Genomic DNA, 27,605 nt, shown 5'->3' on the forward strand with positions numbered 1-27,605 from the left:
TGCTCCTCTTCCTCTGCTCCTCTTCCTCTGCTATCCTCCTCTGCTCCTCTTCATCTGCTCCTCTTCCTCTGCTCCTCTTCCTCTGCTCCTCTTCCTCTGCTCCTCTGCTCCTTGCTCCTCTTCCTCTGCTCCTCCTGACTCTGCTCCTCTCCTCTGCTCCTCTTCCTCTGCTCCTCTTCTCTTCCTCTGCTCCTCCTCCTCTGCTCTTCCTCCTCTGCTCCTCTTCCTCTGCTCCTCTGCTCCTCTTCTCGCTCCTCTTCCTCTGCTCCTCTTCCTCTGCTCCTCCTCTGCTCCTCTTCCTCTGCTCCTCTCCTCTGCTCCTCCTCCTCTGCTCCTCTCCTCTGCTCCTCTTCCTCTGCTCCTCTTCCTTTGCCGCCTCTCCTCTCTCCTCCTCCTTGCTCCTCCTGCTGAGCAGGAGAAGCTGCTCCTCACACATCAGAGGAGGCTTCAGCCATGCCTCCTGACGGCTCTGCCTGCAGGTCCGGTTCTGACCCGGTTCTGGCGTCTGGAACAGAATAAGAGAGGAACCCAGAAGGTAACGATGGTTCTTGCGCCGCCAGGTTCTGGCCGGGTCTCTCAGGACGCTCCATGTTGGTTCTGTGAGAAAGAAGTTTGGACCTAGGAGTCCAGCAGAACCCTCTGAGGTTCTCCTTCAGGGCTCAGAACCCTGGGAGGCCCCGCAGCAGGTTTCTGCACCAGAGGAAGTCGGCTTCAATCAACTGAAGCAACTAAACCGGTCCGATTTGGAACCTGCAGGCCGTAAACCGTATCACAGGAACCGGCTGAACCGCGGTGGTTTGCATTGGGTTCTGTTCTGACCCGGTTTCCTCTCTGTTTGCAGTGAGGGCGGACTCTGAAGAGCGGTCTGGGTTCTGGACGTGGTCCAGGCTCTGGGTCTGCACGCCACCAAGCCAGGAGACCAAGTCTGAGCGTGACGGGTCCGGGCTGCAGAACCTTCAGAAACCTTCAGAACCAGCAGAGGTCAGGAGGCGCGGCTCGTCTGGATCTTCTGGCTTTTATCTTCTGATCTCTCGTCTGTTTTCACATGAACCTTCAGCGCCGCTAAACCGCAGCTCAGACTGTTTGTTCTGGTTCTGCGGCCCGTTATCAGGCTGCTGATCTGTTTGTGCTTCAGACCACAGCTAACTACCGGGTCATTGGTTCTGGTCCAGAAAGGCACAGCCTGAGCGAGGATCTGCACATGGATCAGGCCTCCAGAACCCTCCAGAACTTTTAAATGTTTGCTGTACGTTTTCTCAGCTTGTAGTCGGTCTCCTCAGGGTCCGATCAGCTGTTCTCCTCAGGTTTCCAGGAGGTTCTGGTCCTGCTCAGAGCTTCCGGACCTCTTTCCGGACCTCTGTTCCTGCCTGTTGTACTGAACTCCTTCACGGTGTCGCACGGACTCACTCAGACGTCACGGAACATCTCACACGTTCCTCAGAGCTTGGAAGGTTCTGCCACAGTCCGGGTCGGTTCTGAGACAGGTTCTGATAGGACTGTGTGGGTCACATGGAGCTGGTACCGGACTGCTCGCCTGCACCACGTGTGATGGCTGGTTCTTGCACTTTGAGATGTTCTGGTGTTCTTTGTTCTTCTCCAGATGAGTTTTAATGTTCTGCTGTTAATAAAGGTTTCTATAAATCAGACGTTTGTCCCGGTTCTGGTTCTGGTTCTGGTTCCTCAACAACGCCTGTGAACCTCGGCTGGGCTCAGGTGCAGCACCGCTGGCCTCTGGAGAGTTCTGGTAGGTTCTGATGGGTTTCTGTTCCCATGCATCTGGTCCAGATGTTTGGGAACAGAACCGGGTCTCGGTGGAAGTCGGTTCTTCTCAAACGGTTTAGAACATGAAGTTCCTCAGAAGAAGGCGGGCCTTCCAGAACCGCCCCGACTGCAGACGTGTTCTGACCCAGGAGGTTCTGAATGTTTGGGTTTTTAAAAAAAAAAAAAGAAAATGTGTTCCATCAGAACCTCCTGTTTGGTTGAAGGATGTTCAGAACCTCCAAGGTCCAAGTCACAGAACTAAAAATCCAAAATGATCCCCTGGTGTAACAGAACTTGGGTTGGTTTGGACCTTTGATGAATCACCAGAACCTCATAGAGTTCTGGTCGGTCCTCTGAGATCTCGGATCAGAACGCACTAGTTTTGGTTCCCAGATCCAGGTTCTGACTTCAGAACTTAATGAAGTGTAGCATGAAAACGGTCCGCATCAGCCGGTTCTGGTTCTGTGGGCCGCATCAGCTTCTAAGGGCGGTTCCACGTTCTTCAGGTCCGCAAACCGTTTTTATTCAATCAGATGTTTATGACTTTATTAGATCTACCTCAGCCATCGGTACCGGTGCCGGTACCGGCCTTTTCAGCACCATGGTTCTAACACTTGGATCAGAACCCTGTGGGACGTGACCTTCCAAAGCAGACGGTTTACGTCAGGAAGCTCCAGAGCAGCTGAGGAACATCAGAGTTCCTGCAGCTCTGGCTCAATCATCTCTGGAGGCCGATCAGAACCAAACATCCAGACTGATTCTGGGTTTTATCTCCTGACCTCGGCGGCTCCGTCATAATTTATCTGCTCAGCTGATTGTTACCCAGAGCCGAGGTGAAGGTCTCAGGAGGAGGCGCCTCCTCTGCAGCAGGACCTCCTCCTCTCAGAGGAGAAGACGATGAGAAGGTTCACCAGAACCGTCTGGACCCTGAGGGTCTGCAGCTGATTAATGACGCTCAGATTTCATCAAACATTTCATCTCTGCAGACTTTGATTGGTGGAGATTATTTTTATCCGTGTTTCAGATTAAAATGCTTTTATTTTCTGCTTCAATCTGGGAGGAAGAAGGTTTCCAGCAGAAAACTTCTTTCTGGTTCTCAGAGTGTTAAACTCTGGTTAATGTGTCCTGTCTGATAATGTAACTTTAATAATTATTGTCTTAAAGCCAAAAACAGATTTATTTTCACCAGTAGAGCCTTGCTGCTTTCTCCATAGAGCTCTGATTGGTTTATAAATGCAAGAAGCTTTATTAGATTTTATTCTGGGACTGTTTCATGTTCAATAGACACAGAAACAAGAAGGTAGAAGAGAAAAAAAGGAGAGAAAGAGACAAAATGCTAAAAGGGATAAAATGTGAAAGAGGAAAGGTAGAGAGTGATATAACATCCTCTGAGTCTGCTTCTACACCTGCAGAGAGAGATATAAAGAACAGCAGAACCAGCTGATAAAGAATTACAGGAACAACCAACACCTTGATACCATCACTGAAGAATATACAGGATTAATTAATACGACGTGTAGAAAGTGACAGCTGAAGATAATAACCTGGATCACCTGCAGGTGTTGGTGAGAGTGAACTGTAAGTTTATCCATGAGGAAAATGCTCAGCGGCACCGAGGCAGAGGCTGGGGAACCAGAGTTCTGGACCTGGTTCTGCTCATGAACAACTGATTCATATATTTCTTACCTTCAGTTTTTACTGCCTGGTTTTGGTTCAGAACCATGAAAACGTCTCCATCTCAGCTCAGGGTTCTGTGCCTGCCTCACACAGTGAGTCCTGCACCCCCACGGCCTGTCAGGGCCGCGGTCCAGAACCAGCAGAATGTAGCAGAACCACACGGTGTGACGGCCCAGCTTTACCTGGGCTCTGATAGAACAGCAGAGGAAGCCCTGCTGGACCGCTCCATGTGCCCTCTGCACGCTTTAAACGTCTGCAGGGAGGGAACCTGCAGAGCGTGTGGTGGATATGATGAGAGGCAGAACGTCTGAGAACGTCTCATCCTTCTCCCTACAGCGCCTGCAGGACAGCAGTGAAGGTCTGAGGGGAACCAGACACCAACGCTGCCTTCAAGGACTGAAGATCTGAAGCAGCTCTCTACCATCCTCCCACTGCAGCCGACACGAGTGATCAGTTTATTATTATTATTATTATTATTATTATAGTTATTATTATTATTATTATTATAGTTATTATTATTATTATTATTATAGTTATTATTATTATTATTATTATTATTATTATTATTATAGTTATTATTATTATTATTATTATAGTTATTATTATAGGGTCACCTGAGGCCTCAGCATCTGCTCTGGGTTTCAGGCTGAAACAGGACATCTTCTGCAGATCTTCTGCAGATGCTTGGTGCAGGACTGGAGCTCCGCTCTGATGCTAAAGCTGCTGAGGCTGGAAAACTCGTCGGTTTTACCAGGAAGTCACGCTGTCTCCACCAGATTAAAGCTCACTCAATCCTTTGTTTGAAAATATTAATAAATAAAATGTTAAAAAAGGAATCTCCTGGAATCTGCATGTAATAAAAATAAAGAAGACCTAAAACAGGTTCAAGGTTAATGTTACTTTAGGAAGAAATATTTAAAATGTCTTTATTTGACATTAATAAAATCACCCCCAGCCTCTGTTTTAATGTATATACACTTTATGTAGATTAATTTATTCATATTATAAACCAGATATGATCAAATGCAGTCCAGAGAGTTCGATGATCATAAAAGTTTCGGTTCTGACCCGGTTTCAGAACATGGACTCACTGGTGGCGGCAGACAGCAAAGGCTTTGGAATCTGGGCAGCAGCACCAGAACCTCTTTCTCTCTTCAGCAGGTTCTGGTGACGTCAGAGCCGACCGGATCAGGTGTGGATGGTTCTGGGAGGGGGGAGGGGGGGGGGTTCTGGGTGTCTTTAAAGGGTGACTGGGCGGGTCGGCCTCCTCCTCCTCCTCCCTGAGTGTGTGAGGAGGAGGAGGAGGAAGAGGAGGAGGAGGAGGAGGAGGAGGAGGAGTGCCTGGATGCTGTGCACCGGCCGCCGGCCTCCCTCCGCGGCTCCTCTCCGCCTCGGTGTCTATATAAGTTCAGCGGGATGTGTCGCGGCTGATGTCCGGGGAGAAGATGCTTCTTCTCGGTGTGACGCTGCTGCTGCTCGCGGCCGCCGGAGCCGACCCGTCCGGGTCAGCCGCTTCGCTCCGGGGACCGCTTCACGCCTCCGCCCCGCCGCTGCGCCTCCTCCCGCAGCCCGTACCGGAGTACGGAGCTCCCGGCGTCGCCTCGGCCCGGTCGGCAGCGGAGGCGACGGTCGGTACCGGGAAGGAGGAGCGGGAGGCGGCGGAGCAGCAGCATCACGGCGGCGGGTACCGGGTGGTCCAGTGGGAGTGGAGCTACGTGCAGACGCCCTACATCATCGCCATCTGGCTGCTGGTGGCCAGCGTGGCCAAGATCCGTAAGTCTGCTGCTGCGCGGGGGTTCGGACTGGACCTGGTCCGGTTCTGGACCTGGTCCGGTTCTGGACCTGGTCCGGTTCTGGCAGAACCACAGCTGACCCTGCGGCTGCCCTTGGTTCTGGAGGGTTTATTTATGATGGGCTGATGGTTGTTTTCTGGAACAGAACCTGGAACAGAACCTGGATCCTCTGGGCTTTGGGCCATCGTTACAGAACTAGAATCTAAATCAATATTTAATCTATAATTTAAAACTATTTCGACCTTTAAGAGCTGATTCTAATGTTAAATGTTATTAAACTGGGATTAAAATCAGCTTCAGTTGGACTTCTCTGATAAACTGATTTTTCCTCCTGCTCAGATTCTAATGATCAGTTCTGACTTTAATTATTTCAGGTTAAAATGGATTAATTACAGCTAAATGTCTAAAATGTGCTCCTTAAATTCTAACTATGGATGATTTTGCTCGTCTGGCTGGTTTAGCGGGTTAAAAGAAGTCAAATTAAACTTGTTAATATGTGGCTCAGAAACTAGTCCAGCAACAGGTTGTTGTCTTAGACCGGTTCCTTTTTTTTATTTATTAATAATATAACTGCTGCTCTCTGCTGGGCTCACATGAGAACTAACCTGGACAGAACCAGCGTGTTTGGGGTTCTGTTGGGTTTATTGCTGAAATAATCCACAGACTCTAATGACTCTAACGGACATTTCTCCTGATAAATGTCGTTTAATTGTTATTTAGCCGGAGCTAAAGTCTGGCTGATGTTCTCTGCTGTTAGCGGCCAAACAGGACAGATGCTGGACAGATGTGCAGCCTCAGTGTTGCTGCAGGTAGATGGAGGCCAGGTGGAGCTGCTGCTGCTGCACCATCATCACCACCATCATCACCACCATCATCATCATCATCATCATCATCATCATCATCAGGTGGAGCTCTTGTGGTTGACAGGAAGTTTGCTTTTCTTTATGACCGCCGGGCCAAAGGCTCCTCTGGGCCGCCGCTCTTTCTGCCTGGAGAAGTTTCAGGTCAGGAGGAGGAGGAGGAGCAGGAGGAGCAGGAGGAGCAGGAGGAGCCAGGCAGGCTTCACCTAAATCTGCAGATTCAGACATTAGGACACAGCGCAGCACATCGTTACTGACATGATTATGTGGGAAACCGGAGCTGAAAACTGTCTAAGAAGCTTCAGCTGCAGGAGGACGCTGCGCTCATCCATCTGGAGGAGGACGGAGAACATGAAAGAGGGCGTCTGCTCCACCAGGACCACTCAGCTGTTATCTGCAGCATCTGGCTGATCTGATTAATGGAGCAGCTCCTGCATCCTCCACCTGCTTCCTTTGATCCATCTGAGCCCAGCTTTGATTTTATGTTCAGCAGCAGCACCACGTGTTGGCGGAGGGTCGATGAACGATGCATCTCTGCCTGGTTCTGGTTCTTTTTAGGTCAGCAGCAGCTTCTCTGCTCTGACTCTGAGGTTCCTGATGCTTTTAATGATGGTTCCTGCTGACAGCTCTCCTCTTCATGGAGTCTTCAGTTTATCTTTGGGGTTTTATTCATCCATGTAGAGCTGCTTCCTGCTCTGCTCTGTGCTGTGTGGGTCTAAATGTGAGGATATAACGGAGAACATCGGTGCTGTCGGCTCTCTGAGGTCTGAATAGTGCACGTCTGTGGGGATGAAGGCTGTGGCTCTGCTGCTGCAGGACCGCTGCTACTTATGATGTTACCTCAACATCCATTTAAGTGTTTTCATGTTGAGTTAGTTCAGTGCTTTGTGTGCGCCACCGAGAAACTGCACATCTGTCTGGATTTTCCAGAGATGGTCTGCAGCAGCATCCGGCCTATAGGCCCAGCAGATCCTGTGAAAACCCGGTTCTTTGCTACAGAACCGGGTTTCTGCCTGAATGATTCACAGTTAAACGCCCTAAACTGAAGTGGCTCAGATGCAAGACAGAAAAGAGGAGAAAAAGCAGCTAAAGCCCAAAGGAGAGCTCCATCAGTCCCTTAGAGAACCTGGAGAGCTGTAGGAAAACAGAAATGTGAGCTGATCTCACGCCAACAGAGTCTGCAGGTCAGATGGTCTGAGACAAAGACAAGGAGGGAAATGTGCTGATTATTGAGTTACTGAGATTTAAATGTCTAACAGGAGAGCAGAAGGCTGGTGGGAGCGGGCAGATGTTTCTGCAGGAACTAAAACCAAGGCGTGTAAAGAAAGGCGTAGCGTTACAGCATCACTGGGGTTTCATTAGAAGCACCGAGGACAGGAGGACAGACAGACAGGAGGACAGACAGACAGGAGGACAGACAGGAGGACAGAGAGACAGGAGGACAGACGGAGGGACGGAGGGAGAGGCGGGCAGCCTGCAGTCAGCTGAGACTCCCACACAGCAGACGCTCAGCAAGGACAGAAACACTGAGGACATTCAGCTGCTCCACATGAAGCCCAGACAGGAATCCAAACACAGGACAGTCTGCGGATTCCTCCGCCACCTAAAGTAGTCCCAAACAAGCCAGCGTCTCTCTAAAACCTCCCAGAGCTGCTCAGAGGAGCTTTTAGTCCTGCCACGAGTCGTAAGGCAGGAACTGTTGAGTCTAAAGATGAAATAGAAGCAGGAAAGTCTTCTGATTGCTCTGACAGCAGCTGATGCTGAAACCAATGATTCCTGAGGGAAGCTTTCCTGATTTCCTGATTTCCTGATTTCTTGATTTTCTGCTGTGGCTGCAGCTGAACTGCAGCTGCTCTGGAGAACGGAGGAGAACCAGCGTCTGGGGACCGTCTCCAGAGCAGGACTGACTGTGATGCTGCGGTGAGGAGGAACCAGCAGCTGCTTGCAGACAGAATCAGTGCAGCCCAGGAGGAAACGGGCCGCAGACCGGATCAGAACCACCTTGAGTCAGAGCAGAGCGGCCCCGAGCCAGAGGCGTGATGAGGCAGCAGCTCAGTGAGTCACAGCAGAGGCAGCGTCACGTCTGACTGTGAGAGGCTGATGGAGGAGAGAGGGACGCTCAGAGACACTCAGAGACACACAGAGACACACAGAGACACTCAGAGACACTCAGAGACACTCAGAGACACTCAGAGACACACAGAGACACTCAGAGACACTCAGAGACACACAGAGACACTCAGAGACACACAGAGACACTCAGAGACACACAGAGACACACAGAGACACATCAGCCTATCTGTGCTGCAGCAGCTCAGCCAATCACTGACTCATCACCTCCAGCTCGCTGCGTCTGAACCCCGTTAGCCGATCAGAGACAGAGATGGCGACTCTTTATCCAATCAAATGAAGAAGAGATGACGGTTTGATAAAACATGAGAAAATACCCGGGAAAGAAAGAAAGAAAGGAAGGAAGGGGGGGGGGGGGGTCATTCAGGAGAGAATGAGGTGATGTAGGATGGAAGGGAGACTTGGGATAAAAAGTTAACCCACCCTTTAAATCATCCCCCCCCCCCACCGTGCTTAGCAGCACGAGACGTTGGTCAGCTGGTTCAGGGTGGTGGTTTCTGTCAGCTGTTGCTGCCCTGAGGTCCAGAGCAGCAGCATCTCCTGCTGCAGGACTGAGTGGATCATCTGCTGTCATGACGGCTAAACGCGGTTCTCACTCAGGTTTGTTCTCCTGCAGTGTTCCACTTCTCGCAGCGCTTCACCACCGTGGTGCCGGAGAGCTGCATGCTGATCCTGCTGGGTCTGGTCCTGGGCGGCGTGGTCCTCCTGGCCAGCAAGAAGCAGCTGTACCAGCTGGACCCCTCCCTCTTCTTCCTCTTCCTGCTGCCGACCATCGTGGGCGACGCCGGCTACTTCATGCCGGCTCGACTCTTCTTCGACAACCTGGGAGCCATCCTGACGTACGCCGTGGTGGGAACGCTGTGGAACGCCTTCTGCACCGGCTTCTGCCTCTACGCCGCCAAGCTGCTGGGCATCATAGGTCAGTGAGGACCTGCTGCCGTCACCGCTTCCTGCAGACAGACCTGCAGGTTTCAGAGGAGACATGAAACCTGCAGGTCCGTCTGTCCTGAGGCGCTGCTCTGCTCCAGAGGGAAGCTCAGCTTAATAAGGAGCGCCTCTGTGATACAGCAGCAGTCAGCGTCTCACCTGCAGCCGTCTGAGCATGCTCTGCTGGACATACTGAGGTCATTCCTGCAGGTGAGACACGGCTGCTGCAGGTGAGACACGGCTGCTGCAGGTGAGACACGGCTGCTGCAGGTGAGACACGGCTGCTGCAGGTGAGACACGGCTGCTGCAGGTGGCGCTAGACGCTTCATAATGAGGCAGCAGAGCAGGACAACCTGCCGCTGCAGGAGTAACCTCCAGCAGAACCCCAGATGGACTGATACCTGCTGTGATGTCATCATGCGTCACCTGTGCTACCTGTGTGCTGCAGACGAGCAGGTGAAGGCCGACCTCATGGACTTCCTGCTCTTCGGCGCCCTGATCTCGGCTGTGGATCCGGTGGCGGTTCTGGCGGTGTTTGAGGAGGTCCACATCAATGAGATGCTCTTCATCATCGTGTTCGGAGAGTCTCTGCTGAATGACGCCGTCACCGTGGTGAGACACACACACACACACACACACACACACACACACACGCACACACACACACACACACACACACCGGGTTCTGATCCAAACCCGCACAGACGGACCGGGGTGGGAGCATCTGCTCTCCAGCTCTGCTCCTGAACCTGCCACCTGGCCCAGGGCCCGGTTCTGCTGCAGGCTCAGATCCACAGGTTCTAGCAGCAGAAGGTCTCACTGCTGATGACTAACATGATCATTGCTGGACCTTCATGCAGCGTCGGATCAGAAACATCCAGGCGGCGCTTTGCCCCACCTGAGCGTACCTGCTCAGGTACCCAGAGGATGGATGTGGGTCAGCAGGACCTGCAGCCTGGTGCTGTGGATGAATCAACACTGAATCTCACCCTCGCTCTCACCTGCCTCACCAGGTGTGATCCTGCGTTGCCGTGGCAGCAGATTAGCCTGTAAAGGTGGGGCTGCGGCATGCTGGGATGTGTGAACCTGAACTTTGCTCCGTGTGGAGAACACGTGACGCTGTTTCCCAGCAGCAGCAGGACGCTGTCCCTTTAAGGCTGCTGATCACTGAGATGAACGCTCAGCTGCATGCTGGGGCTGAGAAAGCGTGAGCAGATTAGGCGCCGCTGGGTAATCCCCCGCAGCACTCAGAATATTAGCTAATCCCACATGGAAAAAACCAAAGCTTGGTGAGCTGCAGCCGAGACCTCTGATCCTGGTGGAGGCCTGAGGAAAGGTTGCCTCCTCTCAGACCTGGAGCTTCAGGTTCAGATGTTCTCCTCCAGACAGACGGAGATCTTTCACCCTCTCCCCGGCTGCTGTCCTCTGGTTTAGTTCTGAGGACCGACATGTTGACTTGGTGTCTGCTGAACCTTTCTATGTAGACGTGTCCTCATGCTGCTGGTCTTCATCCGGCTCAAAGATCCCAGGACAACCCGTTTTCAGATGAGACCAAATGTCCTGGACGAGCTTCCGGTAGGACGAAGCTTTCCAGACCAGCAGTTGTCCCGTAGATCGTTCCCCACAGAACGTTTAAGGTTTAGATGTTCTGCGTTGTTCAGCGTGAGGCTCTACTCGGAGGGATGAAGGTGTTTCTCAGACCTTCACCTGTGGAGCTAACAAGCATGGAGCATGATGGGGAAGCTGATTTCCCTGAGATGGTCCACTAACAGCACGGCTCTGTGGCTCCTGCAGGTTCTCTATAAAGTCTACATCTCCTTCGTGGAGGTGGGAGTGGAGAACGTCCAGACGGCTGATTACTTCAAAGGCGTAGGTGAGTCCTCAGAGAACCCCACCTGAGCTGAAGACAGCCTGGCATCCACTGTCCTCCTCTTCCTCTGCAGCCTCCTTCCTCATCGTCAGCATCGGGGGGACTCTGGTCGGCCTGGTCTTCGCCGTCATCCTCGGCTTCATCACTCGCTTCACCAAGAAGGTCCGCATCATCGAGCCGCTCTTCGTGTTCCTGATGGTCTACCTGGCCTACCTGACCGCCGAGCTCTTCTCGCTGTCCGCCATTCTGTCGTAAGTCCCACGGTCCGGTCCGACCCGTCTCAGGTACCGCGGTTGTCCCACCTTCCTGTGTCTTCTTCCTCAGGATGACCTTCTGTGGCATCGGAGCCAATAAATACGTGGAGGCCAACATCTCCCAGAAGTCTCGGACCACCGTCAAGTACACGATGAAGACCCTGGCCAGCATCGCCGAGACCATCATCTTCATCTTCCTGGGGATCTCGGCGGTGGACAAGTCCAAATGGGCCTGGGACACGGGGCTGGTGTCCTGCACCCTGGTCTTCATCTTTGTTTTCAGAGCAGCAGGTCAGTTTCTCAGCCTGATGGTTGTGGTTGGTGCAGCTGCTGTGGAGATGATGAAGAAGATGGTGTCAGGTTCTCCTTCTCCTCCATCCGGCTCCTCGCTAGGAGGAACCCACCCAGAGAGCCTAACCCGCTTAGATGAGGAGACATGCAGCGGCGCCCTCCAGTGGCCAAGCTGCTGGTAGCAACTGAATCCGCTTAACTTAAGTCATTCAAACATGTTTTACTTTAATTATTTATGAGAAATAATGAGCTCTGCTCCATGTTATGGTTATGTTCTGACATTAATGTTCATAAATTATCCTGATTTAAAGCTTGATCTGTGGGATGTTTTAGAAAGTGAGGTTCTTAGATTTAAAATGAACTTAATGAATTAGACATAATCATGATCTTAGTCATTAATTGCACCAATTTATAGATTTATAAAATTAAAACAAACCATAAAACTAGAGTCTGATTCCACGCTGAAAAAAGAACATTTTAAATAAAAGTTTAAACCTAAAACTGTTCTAGAGATTCGTAACTAAAACTGACTCTGAAGGGACAGGAACCTCTGGGTCGGTCCGCTGCTCACCAGAACCGCCCCCATAGAACTGAGAACCGGTTTGGACCACTCCAGAACCAAAGTTGACAGGAAATAAAGCAAAACGGGGGTGTCATCATGGCAGCCAATCAGAGGCAGACAGGAAGAAAACAGGAGATCAAACTGAAGGGGAACGTGTTTCCTGGTTTGAGCGTAGAACTTCGTATTTGTCAGGCAGAACCATCGGTACCAGCCCGGTTCAGCTCATCTAGGAGGTCCAGGAGGATTTTAAAGCACCTGGAGGGAGACGTCACACCTGGAAGGTGCGGTCTGAGGTGTGTGTCACTGCCTCTGGGATGAAAGCCGGTCCGTTCTCTTCTCAGGTGTGGTCGGCCAGACCTGGGTTCTCAACCGCTTCCGGCTCGTCCCATTGGACAAGATCGACCAGGTGGTGATGTCGTACGGCGGCCTGCGAGGGGCGGTGGCGTTCGCTCTGGTGGTGCTGCTGGACGGCGAGCGGGTCAAGGCCAAAGACTACTTTGTTGCCACGACGATCGTGGTCGTCTTCTTCACCGTCATGTTCCAGGTAGGAACGTTCCCAAAGGGGGGAACATCTCGTTCTAGTGTGAACCCGAGAACCCGTGAAACCAAGCAGAACCTCAGACTGGTGGTAGTGGGCTCCACAGCAGAACCTCAGCAGAACCTCAGCAGAACCTCAGCAGACCCGTTAACACGTGGAACCTCCTTTAAGTCCCGGCTGAGGAACAGGGAGCGTCGTTCTGGGTTCTCTGGTTCTGATACTATTCTGGTTTCAGGGTCTGACCATCAAGCCTTTGGTGAAGTGGCTGAAGGTTCCTCGCTCCACCAACAGTAAGCCCACCATCAACGAGGAGATCCATGAGCGGGTGAGGTCTCCTCTTCTTCTCCAGCTTCCTGTGAACGTGACCAGCAGAGTGTAACCGTGTCAGCTTTCAGGCCTTCGACCACATCCTGACTGCAGTGGAGGACATCGCAGGACTTCAAGGGTATCACCACTGGAGAGACAAGTGAGTCCCACCTCCACCTCCATCAGGTGAACTGAGCAACCTTCTCAACCTTCTCACCTTCTCACCTGCTCTGTGTGGAACCAGGTGGGAGCAGTTTGATAAGAACTACCTGAGCAAGCTGCTGCTGAGGAAGTCCGTCTACAGGAAGAGCGAGCTGTGGGAGGCCTACCAGAAGATCAACATCAGAGACGCCATCAGCGTCATCGACCAGGTAGGCCTGAACTCAGGTTCTGATCCAGCACAATCCAAACGGGTTCTCAGGAGCCCCCCTGGTTCTGAAACAAGAAGCAACGGAGCAGCCGGTGTGAAGAAACCAACATCTGTTCATATGAGTCAAACTGGACCTTGGACCCAGGATGTGGTTATTTTGGTTCTGATCCACTTCTCAGGACCAAAGTTGAGGGTTGGAACATAGATGGAGCAGTGAATCCAGAACTTTGCTCCTGAGCAGAGCAAACATGGTGCCGCTGAAGCCCTGATCCACTTCTCCATCCTGCTCTGGAACTCAGACACTGAAATCCAGTTTGACGGATCATCAGAGAAGAACCTGAGCTAGAACCAGCGAAGCTGATCCGGGTTTGTGGATTTAGGTCCCAGCAGGAGCTGAACTAACATTTTCTGTTCTGTTGCTGGTTCTGGTACCACTGATCTGACTAGGAGGTCCGGTTTGTTACAGTGAACAGACCCGCCCAGACAACCTAAAACCAGAACCAGAGCAGACAAACGGGAGCCCTGTCACTCAGACAGGCTCAGAAATTAGGATTAAATATCATCTCTGAGGAAACCGGACCTTCAGAGGAAACATTTAGGCTGTCCTCTCTGGCAGCTCGACCTTCAGTCAGACAGAGCTTAGAAATCCCATAAAACCAGGTGAGGCTTTAATTTGGGTTTAGTTTATTTATGGCGCGGTGAATCAGTGGGAAGCAGATTTATGGAGGGAGCAGGAATATTTCTGGAGTTTCAGGAACAAGCAGCTGCTTTTCTGTCCACACAGCAAACTCTGCCTCAGCGTTTCACCGCAGGAGCATTTTTCACCTACAGACACAGAGGATCAGATGCCCTTTAATAGTTCAGTAGAAATAACATCTGTAAAAAAACAAGTAAAGGTAGAGATGACGCGTTACATTTAAATGTTTAGGTGCAAAGTTTGCATCTGTTATCCTGATATTTAGAGTTTTTCCATCCGTAGTTTATTGTCAGCAGCCTGTTCTCCCCTCAGAGACGAGCTGCAGCGCCGCTCCAGATATCTAAAGCCTGACCTTCTTGACTTCTTAAGACTGTTTCAGGGCCAGGAGGCTGAAGCTGCTGACGTGGAGCTGAGCTCAGTCTGCTCCGCCTCTAACAGCAGCCTGCAGCTTTCAGTCATGGATGTTTGATCACTTTCAGAGGAACATCTGCCATGCAAATGAAAAACTGAATTAATCCAGAGCTTTTCCAGTCATCCGGAGCTCAAGCAGCCCTTCATACTAGTCATATTTACCCAGTCACACTCATTATTATCATATTAGCTAAACATTTCGTTAAATGTTCAGTTAGCAAGCGGATAGTGGAACCATACCCGGTTCGATCCCCACAGACTGCCACTATGGGTCCCTGAGCAAGACCCTTAGCCACAGATGGCTCTCCGGGCATTGTGATAGCTGCCTACTGCTCCCTCAGGGATGGGTTAAAAGCAGAAGACACATTTCATTGGAATGTACAATTGCATTGAGAAAGATTTCTTCTTAAAATATTTAGTTAGCAAGCTAAATATTTAATTTACATGTTAAATATTTAGCTAGTAAGCTCAACATTTTGTTAGCATGCTAAATATTTAGTTAGCAAGCTAAACATTTAGTTAGCATGCTAAATATTTAGTTAGCAAGCTAAACATTTAGTTAGCATGTTAAATATTTAGTTAGCAAGCTAAACATTTAGTTAGCATGCTAAATCTTTAGTTAGCAAGCTAAACATTTAATTTACATGTTAAATATTTAGTTAGTAAGCTCAACATTTTGTTAGCATGCTAAATATTTAGTTAGCAAGCTAAACATTTAGTTAGCATGCTAAATATTTAGTTAGCAAGCTAAACATTTAGTTAGCATGCTAAATCTTTAGTTAGCAAGCTCAACATTTAGTTAGCATGTTAAACATTTAGTTAACATGCTAAATATTTAGTTAGCATGCTAAATATTTAGTTAGCATGCTAAATTTTTAGTTAGCAAGCCAAACATTTAGTTAGCAAACTGGGTTGTTTCTCTAAAACAACCCAGAATATGGCTGTTAATGTTTGACTGAGTAACTTTACAATCAGCACCCCATGACAGTGGACATCTGGACCTTTCTCAGTCCAGCAGGTTGAGGAAGTTCTGACCCAGAAGGTTTAATCTGAACTGTGAAAACAGGAAGTCCCCCTGCTGACGTTTGCCCTCTGTGTCTGCATGTTCAGGGTGGGAACGTCCTGACTTCAGCCAGGCTGTCTCTGCCTTCGATGGCCAGCAGAGCCTCGTTCCCTGAAGTCACCAACGTCACCAACTACCTGTGAGTCACATGACTTCCTCACACCTGAGTCACTTTTCTGATGATGTTGGAGAAATGTTCACAACAATGAATCTACATGTTAACATCTTTTCAGATTATTCCTGTTTAACTCAACTAATTGGAGTAATTTGGACCAAAAAACAAACTTTATCACTTCAGAATCCAAACTGAATAATCCATCCAGTAAAAGGCCCAAAGAGAGAAGAGATTAAAGAAGATTAAATAAAATGTTATCTTCTGATAAAAAGCAGCAAACTGGCTCTGCGTTCAGCCTCACCCTTCTGACTGCGTGTTGTTTGCGTGTTGTTGACGTGTTCTAGGCGTGAGAACGGCAGCGGCGTGTGTCTGGACCTCCAGGTAATCGACAATGTCTCTGGATCCAAGGTGGAGGAGGACATGGAGACGCACCACGTCCTGGCAGGGAACTTGTACAAGCCCAGGAGACGGGTAATTCTGCGAGATGTTTTCACATCTTTTAAAGAAGCTGCAGGACGACGTGGAGTTTAGTTTTGGAAATATAAAGAATAAGGAGAGATTCAGTGAGCTTTGCTGATTGTCTTCTGTTCAGTACCAGTCCCACTACAGCCGACACTTCATGCCGCTGGGCGAGAAGGAGCGGCAGGACCGCGAGGTCTTCCAGAGGAACATGAGGAGCCGCATGGAGACCTTCAAGTCCACCCGACACAAACGGCACAAGAAGGAACGGAGCCTGAAGAAGGTACGCACACACATCCTTGTTTTGAAAAACAAAATGTGATTTATTGTCCATAGTGAGCACCATGCCTTGACTGCCTTTCATTTTAGAGCCTTTCTTTGTCCTCAACCTAAACCTAACCTACCTGACACCTTAGTGCTAAACCTAGCCCAGGAACAAGAGAGGGAAAAAGCTCCTCACTTGAAATCAAAGTCCTCACTTCACTGGTAAAATTAGTAAAAGAATTTCTGACTCAGCTGCAAGAACAAACACATTACATATTTCTATCTCTACAGGGACTTTGCATTGACTTCCATTCATTTCTATGACCTAAACTCAGGCCACACCTTAGTCCCCACCCTAACCACACACGCAGCTTCTTCTGATGCGTCAGAAAAAGTAGAGGTGGGTCCTCTAAGTGTAGCACATGTTGGAAAAATGGCCTTTCACTGTAACAAATGTTAGAACACAGTCCCGTCTTCATGGATTAAACCTTCACTGTTTGCTTAACCTGGACCAAAGACCTCTCACACCTGAACACAACCTGCAGTCAGAACCTCTAGTTAAATGTAGCTAAAAACTGGGATTCATTTTCATGATTTCACTAATTTGCATAATATATCCTTAACTTTCTATCTGTTGTATGTTTTCTATTCATATTAAACAGCAAGAACACTTTATATGCTGGTAAATAAATCCAGGCATTAAAGGAATACTGGTGTTGAGCTGACAGGCTGGTCTTAAACCGTTATCTGGCCTAGTTTGGTTGCTGCTTTCTGAAGAATTTAGCCTTATTTTGAACTGGATGAGGAAACTTTGAGGGGGTAGCTTGGTTTAATATAGTTGGGCTTTGTTTTTTTTATTTTTCTTTCAGGAAAAAACATATTCAGTGACCCATTTGTGATTTGGTTTTAGGGCTGGCATGTTTGTGGAGCTGAGCTCCTCCTCTGTGGTGTGGAGTTTACCTTGAAGTTCTCAGAAGGTTCTGTGCTGTTAGTGTGGAGGTCCATCTGGATCAGCCGTGTTCAGCGTAGAGAACACCACTTTAAAAACTAAAAGTCTGAGAAAAGCCATGAGAACATGGATAACTTCTGCTTTAGTTATTTCTGTAGTCAGCTTTATTGTGCCTTTCATTACATAAACCAGACATGCTGCCAAGTCTAAATGTGGATCCTCACGGTCCCATGGTGGAACAAACTAGCAGCCCAGGCTTGTTAATATTTTAAGTCGTTTCAGTGATAGAACCCTGGAGAACACTGGAGATGACAGGATCTGGTGAGCTGAGAGGGAGGCTGTTATGCCCTGAGAACCTGATACTCAGACTGAGACCAGGAGATCTGCTGCAGGCTGGAGCAGAAGCCTGATGATGCAGAGAGCCGCTCACAGCAGGAGGTGATGGGCTGAGGCGGGAGTCAGGTCCAGGAGGCCGGCAGGAGGTGCAGGGAGTAACAGAACTAGGCAAATAGATCCAGTCGGCCTAGGTAAGGGACTCACAGTGGGCCAGGCCAGAGGATGACAGAGGAAGGTGGGTGGAGGTCCAATGTGCTTGAGGAGCAGAGAGTCGAGGGTCTTCACAGCCTGATGAAGCTGGTTCTGGTCCAGAAGCTTCTCAGCCTCCTTCCTCATGGCTGCAGCTTGGATCTGAGTCAGAGCTCATGTTCCATGATGTTCTGTGTTCTGATCCCACCTTTACTCCATCCTGCTCTCTCCAGCGCCGAGGATCCGACACTAAGGACGACGGAGGAGACAAACCCAGACGCAACGTCAGCTGGCAGGACAAAGGTAACAAAGCCAGAGGCTGATGGTGATCAATCATCACCGCCTGGGCAGCTGCCGCTCTCTCAGGAGACGTAACGAGCTGCCGTTCTGTCCCAGATCCGGTGGTGGTTCCTGTAGAACCCGAAGAGGACAAAGCTGATCATTCTGACCCGGAGAAGGAGGAAGACGTCGGCATCACCTTCACTGCTCGGAAGGCCGAGACGCCCAAACAGCGACCCAAATCAGGTAAAGGTTCTGCTGTTCTATGTAACAGAACCAGATCAGCTGACCTGGACTCTGACACAGCGGTACCACGGTGACGGAGCCTGCTGCTCTGTGATTGGCTGCCAGCATCATTTCATAGTGAGGCTCATGGTGGTGCCTTCAAACGCAGAAGTCTGTCTGAACCATCCGTAACCGTCTGACTGCTTTCTCTCCCTCAGTTCCAGCAGCTCTGGACGTCTGTCAGAGTCCGCCGCCCCACACCCCCTCGCCCCCCACTGAAGACAGCCATTTGCCGTGGAAAGGCAGCGTGGGATCTCCTCCGCCCTGTGTGTCTGTGGAGGCCACCAAGATCATCCCTGTGGACCTGCAGCAGGCCTGGAACCAGAGCATCTCCTCCCTGGAGAGCGTCTCCTCCCCACCCGCCCCCGCCGAGCCCGTCCACCCGCGCGTCAGCGCCCTCTCCAGGCTGGGAGGGCCCCGCCCAGCCTCCTACACCTGCCCCCCCAGCACAGTGGGTCCCACGCTGCCCCAGGCCTCCTTCTGCTTCCCGGAGAGGAAGAAGAAGCCGCTGGAGGAGGAAGAGGAGGAGGAGGAGCCTGGGGCGTCACAGGAAATGCAGCCGCTCATGTCGTCCCTGAAGCCCCCCGGGTCACTGCCCCCCCCACCCCCACCGCCTCCCCCGCCCGGTTCTGGGAGGAGGAGGAACCCCTGCGTGTTCCTGAGGAGTCTGGTGACAGCGCCCCCCGGTGGCAGCAGTGAGGCGCACAGTCACCGGCCCACACAGCTCTGAATGCTGATCTGGAGGCGGGGGGGGGGGGGGGGGGGGGGGGGGGGGGCTCTCTGCCGGCTCCACCAATAGCAAACCAGCAGGACCTCCCCCATCAAGACTCGTCCAATCACTGCTGCTCTTTAGCACAACATCACCAGCTAGAAGATGATTGAATGTTCCACAGATGATGTCTCCTCACTGCTGTCATCATCATCATCATCATCATCATCATCATCATCATCATCATCATCATCATCATCATCATCATCATCATCATCATCATCATCATCATCATCATGACCTTCCTGCTGGGAGGCAGGAGCAGCTCCTCCTGGATCAAGAGCTTCAGAGCTGCATCTCCAACGTGCCGTCTCACAGGAAGAGCGATCTCATCTACAGGGCGCTGGTTTCCAGATGGAGATCAGATGATCGCCTGTCATGTTGTTGCCTTAACTCATGACCTTTAAACGCTTTATTTACATGATTCCTGACAGATTAACATGGATCATGTTTATTTTGTTTGAAGTACAGAAACATCTGTCAGACCCAGAGAGCATTTTAAATCCAGTCTGAGCTCAATCAGAGCTTCTCACGGTCTTTATTTAACGTTCTGCACCAGTAGTCACACATGTTGTGTTGTAGATGTTCCTCCATGTCGCTGCGCTGAACTAAAGTTCAGCTTCAGTTCAGCTTCAGTTCAGCTTCAGCAGCTCGTCTCCTGAAACCCATCAGCTCCATCAGAGCAGTTGGCCCAGCTTCTCCAGGACTTCTGGACTGCTCTCTGACACCCTGGATGAGAAGTTCTGGCTGTTTGTCCTGAAGTAATCTGATCCGATCGCTCTGATCCAGAACCAGGGAGAACCGCAGCTAAAACACAACCTTTGTGTTGCTGCAGAACTCACAGAACCTCTCAGATTTCCTCAGCAGGCCTCCTGTGGATGATCTCCTCTTAGTTCTATTCAGCCGCTCCTCTGAAGCTCCAGCCAGAGATGGTGGTGAAGCTGGATATTCTCCTGCAAGTAGAAACTGTAGAAATAAATCCACGTTTCACAGCCAGTGAGCTGCTGCTGGAGGATCAGGGAGGAGCTGCTAGTCAGAACCTGACAGTGAAGCTTGTTAAAGGCAGAACGTCGCAGCAGAACCAGCCTGGCCTGGTTCCCTGCTTAGAACCTGTGTCTTCTGCTTACAGGAGTCCTTCACCAGAGATCTTTGGAGATGTTTCTGCCTCCTTGTTGCACCTCCGGCTGTTTAAATGTTTTAATTATTGCTCTGACTGCAGAAACCAGAACATTTAGACCAGGAGCTGTTTGCTGCTCTTTCCCATTTTGAAGAGAGTCTGATTAAATCAAAACTAATAAAGTTAAAAAGTGTAATGTGTTCACATCTATTTATAGTGGTTGTTAGGGGTGCCATTCATTGGTTAACCAGTGATTATCTGAAAACAAGCATTTCCTTATATGGACGTTACTTCCTGGCCGACTTAATGAACTGAAAGATTTTCCTAATCTTTCAGTGTGAAGTTATGCACCTGCAGTCAGAGGTGTTTCCATCAGTTTGACACACCTGGAGGGCCAACAAGCTGGGAGATCCCAGTTAGTTCTGGTTTTTATCACTGCAGCTTTCAGGGCTTTCCTGTTGTTTTGGGGGATTTTACAGCCACAGGAAGCATTATTTCCTCCTGCTGAGGCCGAAACAGAAGCACTGAGAACCACAGAGGGAACAGATAAAGTCTCTGAGTCACGATGAGAAGAAAGCCTCCTGTTAGGGACACCTCCACCTTTACGGCTCCTCGCAGTTCATGTTAACTCCCTGCAGATAATCCAGGGTCAATATCTCCGCTGTCCTTCCTTGGCTGTAGGCGGCGGTCTGCAGAGATCCTCAGTGCCAGCGTGAGAAGCTGGTTGAGTGTGATGGATTAGGCCTGTTAACCGCTCACCATCACTTCACTGAAACTCGGTCAGATATCTGCAGCGCTGCTCTTCATCCCCACAGAGAAACCAGCATCAAACCTCTCAGTACAACTCTGTATCCTCTAAATTCAGCTGCAGGATGATGGATCTTCCCAAAGGCAACTTTTCTTCATTACAGCAGACTTTATCCTTCTATAACATCCTAATACTGCTCAATAAAACCATATCTGACTCTATTTATTGCCCCAATGACGGATATATCTGTAAAGTCACTATATAAATGTATTTCTGACAGGTTTGATAGATTTTAATGTAAAACTGTTGGAGTTTTTGTCTTTCAACCTGTTTGGTATTGAATCATTCACAAAAAGCATTTAAATGTCTGTTGCTGGGATTTGCCTCAGTTTGGATGAAAATTCATAATTTCATTGAAAACTCTTATTTTTCTGGTTCCACATTCCTCCTGCAGGGGGCGCTGCAGCGCACCTCCTTTCTGCTTGTTCCCTTTAATTCTGAGCTGCTAATTTAAAACCTAAACAGATGTTTTATACAGTCAAAGACATTTAAATCCTGTAGTTCTTTTCTTAAGTGATTGTAAAAAAGAGTAACGTGAATATTTTCAGAGTTCAGCCGCCTGCAGCTGCCTTGTTCCGTGTGCTGTGTGTGCTTTAGTGCATCGCTGTGTGCACTGATGGAGAGGCGTCATCAGTCCAGCTGCAGCTTTTATCCTTCAGTTTGTGTTGATGGATCCATGTTCTGCAGGAACGGTGGATGTTCTCTGTTCCCTCTGTTCAGGATCACAGCTCCCATCAGAATTTAAAACCCTGGAAAACTGTCTGTTTATACGTTTAACTTTATTTATATCGGTTGACATTAAGGTTCTTTGACATATTTCAGCTTAAACATGCTGCTAAACCTCAGAAATGCCTAAAAATTATCTTGAATGTCACTCTGCACTGGAAGTGGAGAAAGAAAATAAAGAGAAATGAGACTGAGACAATATTAAGTTTACTATTTTTTATTTAGTTTTATCAGAAATCCTGACTTCAGAATAGTAAGCACATTTTTTGGCCATGATTGTGAATTTGAACGCTCTGACAACATACAGATTTGGTATAGAAAATAAAAACAATGTTTTGCTTTTCGTAGAGCAAAGTGTTGCAGCTGTGTTGGACTTTTATGGATTTGTCTAAAGAAGCTCAAACACATTGGGGCTTTATGACAGAACTGCTGGTAACAATGAGCTAAAACTACATTAAAAATGGGTTATTATTAGAAAATTATTTGTCTGTGTGAAACAACCCGGCTCATCCCTGGAGTTTAGGAGCCGTTGTCTAAATGAAATGTTCCTCTGATGCTGAACTGAGTAAAAAACAATCCATAAGAGAAACATTTGGAGAACCAGTGGTTCCTGCCACGTATAGCGAAGAAGCTGGATCAGGGGTTCAGGATGGAGATGAATATCTTCCTGTGCTGCTTTAAGCAGCAGATTGAAGCCGAGTACGACAGACTAATCGACTTTTATTCCATAATAACTGTATATGTAATATGAGAATAATTCCCCTTTTCATGAAATCCTGCGTAGAGATCAGTGACGTGTGCTGAGGTTCATCACTGAGTCCTCCAGACTCGGATACATCAATATGAACCTGAAGCAGAAGCTTACATTTAAAATTTGATCTTAATTTAAATGTTTAGTTGTTTTAAAAGCTTTTGATTTAGCTTTGATCAATCAAACACTGTTCAACAATAAGAGCAAGAAAAGCAAGCAGTAGTGACAATCAGCTGTCCTCATGGACACGTTTATATATCATCTAAATCAATCTGAGAACTAAAGATTATGACCTGGAGAGACACTGGTACAGCAGCCATCACTCAAACTTTAACCAGATGATTTTAATGTTGCAGATGTTTCTTATCCAGTGTTTTAGCTACTTCCTGGTCTGACATATAGCTTCTAACTATAACCTTCATCCATACATACTCTGCTGATCCGAGATGGGGACGTGGGGGGCAACAGGCCCAGAACCACAGACATCCCTCTCTCCAGCATCATCCTCCAGCTCATTCTGGGCTCCCAAGGTGTCTCCTGGCCTGATGGGATAAATAGTTCTGGTTCTCCTTCCAGTGGGACGTACCTGGAACCCAAACCACCTCACTGGCTCCTTTTGATGCAGAGAAGCAGGGGCTCTACTCAGAGCTCCTCCTCCTCTCTAAGGCTGAGCCTGGCCTCCCTCTGGATGAAGCTCATTACACATTAGATTTTATTTGTCTAAGTGTTTCTTTGGCTGATCTTTTTCCTTTTAAACGTGAAAATTGTGAATGGTCTTACCTTTATTTTTAGATGAAGTCTGTAATGGGTTAGGGTTAATTAAAAAGCAGCAGTTACAAGAATTATTGAAAAAAATACTGTTTTGATTTTAATCTAAAAGCTACATTTACAAAAAATGAATACTGACCTCATAAAGGAAAAACTGAACGTAACTCCACACACTCTTGTGTGAGTGGGGAAGCAGGCTGCAGCGCATACTGCACAGAAGGAGATCCATATTCTTTTTGGCCCTGAAGCCTTGTGGTCACTTGCCATCATAGGAAACCTGTAATATCAAATTCACTATTAATACCATGACATTTATAGGATTAGTATATTTGTAAGAGGTGGTCCCACAGGGTGTCGCACACAGTCTGAGCAGGAAGGGCAGCTGTTTGCTGGGCCTGTTCCATCGGTTGGTGTGACTTAGCAGGATTAAACTGTGCTTTAATTTAATGGTTGTTTAAACGCTGTGGCATATTGTGATGTGCTATTTGTTTATAATAGGGCCACATGGTTTTAGAGAAGAGAGATGTGACTGCTGCATGAACTCAAGCATCCTCTTTGAAATAGTTCAACATGTCGTCAGTCTTCCTTTTTTCTGCAACACAAGAGTTGTTTACTGCATTGACTAGCACAGGATGATCTACCTTTAATCCTTTGTGCTGTACATGCTTGCTCTCCTTGGCGTTCCCACAGGAGTGCGTTGTAAAGTCTAATTTTTCTACACCGCTTTCCTGGCATGACTGAGCTGTTGTTGGTCCATAAGCTGATGCTGACGTTCCACTGTCCCCTCAAACAGAGAATAATAACACAAAGACTGTTTAATAGGCGTAAAAAGACATGTGACGCTACTGAAAAACCACGGTTCTTGCAGTGGAACCTCTTTTCTTCTGTGGAAACACGCGGCAAGGGTTAGAAAACGCATTTTAAAGCTGGAACAGGCTCCGAACTGACAATCATACAGAAAACAAATTTAAAGAACAGTCATTTGGACAAGCTGGTTTTATCTTTTGTTAGTGTTTAGTTGTCATGACGACAGGCAGAGCAACTTTCTTCCAGAGTGATGACCAGAGCAGCGGTGTAGTTCCGCACTGCGGCCACAGGGGGCGCTGCAGCTCCAGCACCAGCAGCCGTTGAGCCTCGTCGGTCAGACCCGGACAACGAGCGCAGGGACCCCGCAGCACCTGCTGGCTTCTGGCGCAGAGAAAAGACCGCTACCGCCGGAGCTCCACGGCTTATTTTACCCACCCTGCTCCCTGGTGCCGGTGGGTTCACGTTCAGTTGACCAGGTCACCGATTAACGGTTAGTTAACCAGTCTTCCGGCGGCGCTGCTTAGCTAGCTAGCTAGCTGGTTAGCTTGTTTATGGCGGTTGGTAGCGGAGAGCCGCCGGCAGCTGAAGCCTCTCCAGAAGCTTCTCTGAGCGGCTCTGGTGCGGAGTGACATGCCGGTTAGTTAAAGTTCAGACTAACTTAGAAACTCTGATGGGGTTTTCACCGGTTAACCAGCGGTTTTTACCGTGTATTTAGACGGTTAACGTCAGTTTAGCCGTTAACCGCTGACGCTGGCTGCTGATTGGCTGCCAGGTTAAAGATGGCGGCCTGGGTGAGAGATGGGACCCAGCAGGGGCCCCAGAGGGCCACAGCTCTGCTATTTTATGCTTTTTAACCAGGTGGGGATTAAGAAAGCAATTACCGTATTTCTCTATAATAGCGCGGTCCATTTGCCCGGTAGTCGGGATTCTGGACCTCCGGGTCAGAATTATAACTGGAACGGCCTAAAGTCGGTCCAACAGGTACCAGACTGCAGCATTCATAATGGAGGCTACTGTGGTAGGCACTTAGACCGTTTTTAAATCTTTTAGGTTTAACAAACAGAGCTCTTTAAATGATAAAAAAAATCTAATTTATTGAAACTGGGCAAGTATTAGCAGATATGACTGATAATAAGTCAAGATAATCAAAATTATGGACAATAGAAAACAAATTGAAAATAAGTGACATATTTACAAATTAAAGGACACATTAAAATATTAAAAGGATGATAACTTTTTTTTACTGAAATAGATATAAAAATTAAACTTTGAGTGTATTTAGGTGGATAATAGACGACAAATACCTGAGCACACAGGTGTGTTTGAGCACTCAGCGAGGTGTGAACCTCCAGAGGAGCGGTGTGGTCGGACCTGTTCTCTGGAGGAGGGCCTGATGAGGAGACAATGAGAGCTTTGAGTGAGAAGCTCCTGAGGGCCTGATAACAGACACTCAGGCTTGAGCTGCACAGGTCCGGACACGCCGGCGCTGCACGGAGGAAGAGCTCTGGATCTTTTCTCATCTCTAAGTGGGACTTACGTGTCTGTCATGGTTGTTAATGCAACAGAAATGGCTTTATTGTCCCACAGGGGAGAAATTCAGGTGACACCTAGACAGGCTTGTCCATCAGGAACGTTATTTGTCTCCCACCGCCTGCCCTGGGGCCAGGTCTCAGGACAGACCGGGCCTCCTAAGGAGTTCTGCTCAGAGACGGGTCGCCCTGTCAGCCTTCACTGTAAAGAGCAGAAACCGCCCATGCAGGGAGGAGTCCTTCAGACAGGAAGACTTCCTTCCTGCAGGAACGTCCCGGGTCCCCCAGGACAAACGCCTCCTCTCCACACTAATCATAGCCTGCAGCAGCCTTCAGTGAACGGGCTGATCTGGGTCGCTGTGAGCCCTGCAGCTACAGGCGCTGAGGAGCTGCTGTGTAGCAGCATGTTCTGAACCGTAACAAGATCCAGTTTCTGCATAGCTGCATGTGGAGGAGGAGCGGCTGTGGTTTCTCCCTGAAGCTGTGAAGGTTGTCTGGGTCGGTGTGGAAGCCTCCATCTGATAGGAGGGCTATGCTGCAGCCTTCCAGCAGGGGGCAGTCTCTGGCCTACCAACCTCCACCCTCATCCATATTAATTCTCTATTAAGCTTTTTCTGCTGATTCTGGCCGTTCTCTGGGAAGGCGTTTCACATTCTGTGAAAAAGGTTGCAGGTTTGAATCCAACCGAAAACGAGGAATTAGAAGATTGTCCGTATTTATGCACCAAAGCATCTGATCCTAACCTTTATATATATCTGCTAGCTGATGCCTTCATGGACTGATAACAGTGGGAGTTTTCAGTTCTGATGCGTTTAATGTGCAGGAAAAGCTCTTTTTCAACATTTGATCACAGCTGATCAGGAGGAACCCGTGGCTGATTGATCTAGATGTAGATGTAGATCTAGATCTAGATGTAGATTTAGATGTAGATCTAGATGTAGATGTAGACGCTGTCGCCTGCAGAGCAGAGTCTCCGTCTCCTGCTGGGCTCTTTTCCTCTCAGCAGAGCGCTGCAGACCTGACCAGGTGTAGTGCCTGTTTAGTCACAATCCACCAACACCACAGCAAGTTCCCACGGACCACATCATCACATTAACTAGTTCTACGGGGCCACACCTGCACAGGTCACATGACCAACCCTAAACAGACGCTCTGTCCCTTAAACCCAGGTGGAGCTGGGTCCATTTCCAGCGTCCTGGCGGTTCTGCTCGGTGCAGGGCACGCTGGCAGAGTTTAGTTTCTCACCGCCATCTTTCCAGGTTCCATGTCTGCCTCAACAGCCAATAAAGAACTTGTAGAGGTTCTGGCTACAGAACCAAGCATATGATGCAGCGGCGATGCGTTGGCTCTCCGTTCCTCACAGATTAGTCAGCAGAGGTCTCTGCGGTTGAGGGCTCCACCTGTCTGCAGACCGGCGACAGGACACACCTGTTGTCAGACGAGAGGACGCAGCTGTTGTCTCTGAATCAGCGGCTCGCCCGGAGCTCCGCCCCCAGCGCCGTTTCCTGTCCTCTGCACCTGGTGGTCACGCTGACGGCGGCCGGGTCTCCATCGTGCTGCAGCGCTCGCCTCCACCTGCGGCCCTGGTGTCGGCCCCCAGCGTCTGATTCCTGCGTAATAAGCAGGGAACTGTCTGGGTTCTGCTGGTTCTGAGAGCAGCTGGAGCAGAAAGTCATGATGATTATACGCTGCATAATTGGACTACCTACTAATGTTGGTGCTCTGACGCTGACACGTTGCCTAAAGCCTCAAATATCTTTCCTCACTTTTTATTGCAATAAAGTGTAAACATGGATCTCTGCTCCGCGTCTGCCATCCTCAGCGTGAAGGAGCTGAAGGTGCTCAGCTGGAGGTTGTTGCAGCGGTTCTGCTCGGTCCAACAGGCCTGAAGAAGGTCCGCTTTGGGCTCCTCATGGTGTTTATGCCGCGCTGCAGCTGTTTAGA

At 49.1% G+C, this 27,605-nt stretch overlaps 1 protein-coding gene and 1 long non-coding RNA gene across 2 annotated transcripts; one reads left to right on the top strand and one right to left on the bottom strand.

Annotated features, from left to right (window-relative positions):
• Nucleotides 1-4,747: 4,747 nt before the first annotated feature.
• On the top strand, nucleotides 4,748-19,341 carry LOC118556371 (sodium/hydrogen exchanger 5-like). The gene is made up of 16 exons (XM_036134208.1): nucleotides 4,748-5,211; nucleotides 8,838-9,140; nucleotides 9,597-9,760; nucleotides 10,943-11,021; nucleotides 11,092-11,269; nucleotides 11,343-11,563; nucleotides 12,467-12,669; nucleotides 12,899-12,988; nucleotides 13,059-13,129; nucleotides 13,214-13,340; nucleotides 15,558-15,649; nucleotides 15,970-16,096; nucleotides 16,218-16,367; nucleotides 18,056-18,125; nucleotides 18,219-18,347; nucleotides 18,545-19,341. Exons 1-16 carry the CDS (start codon nucleotides 4,869-4,871, stop codon nucleotides 19,114-19,116), a joined length of 2,919 nt encoding a protein of 972 aa, XP_035990101.1. The 5' UTR covers nucleotides 4,748-4,868; the 3' UTR covers nucleotides 19,117-19,341.
• Nucleotides 19,342-23,524: 4,183 nt separating this feature from the next.
• Nucleotides 23,525-27,140, bottom strand: LOC118561942. Its single transcript, XR_004930381.1, has 3 exons — nucleotides 27,090-27,140; nucleotides 25,437-25,522; nucleotides 23,525-23,602 (listed from the first exon to the last, which is right to left on the bottom strand). It is a non-coding gene; the product is annotated as an uncharacterized LOC118561942 (long non-coding RNA).
• Between the last annotated feature and the right edge of the window lie 465 nt (nucleotides 27,141-27,605).

This window comes from Fundulus heteroclitus, unplaced genomic scaffold, assembly GCF_011125445.2.
Source record: "Fundulus heteroclitus isolate FHET01 unplaced genomic scaffold, MU-UCD_Fhet_4.1 scaffold_766, whole genome shotgun sequence".
Taxonomy (NCBI): Eukaryota; Metazoa; Chordata; class Actinopteri; order Cyprinodontiformes; family Fundulidae; genus Fundulus; species Fundulus heteroclitus.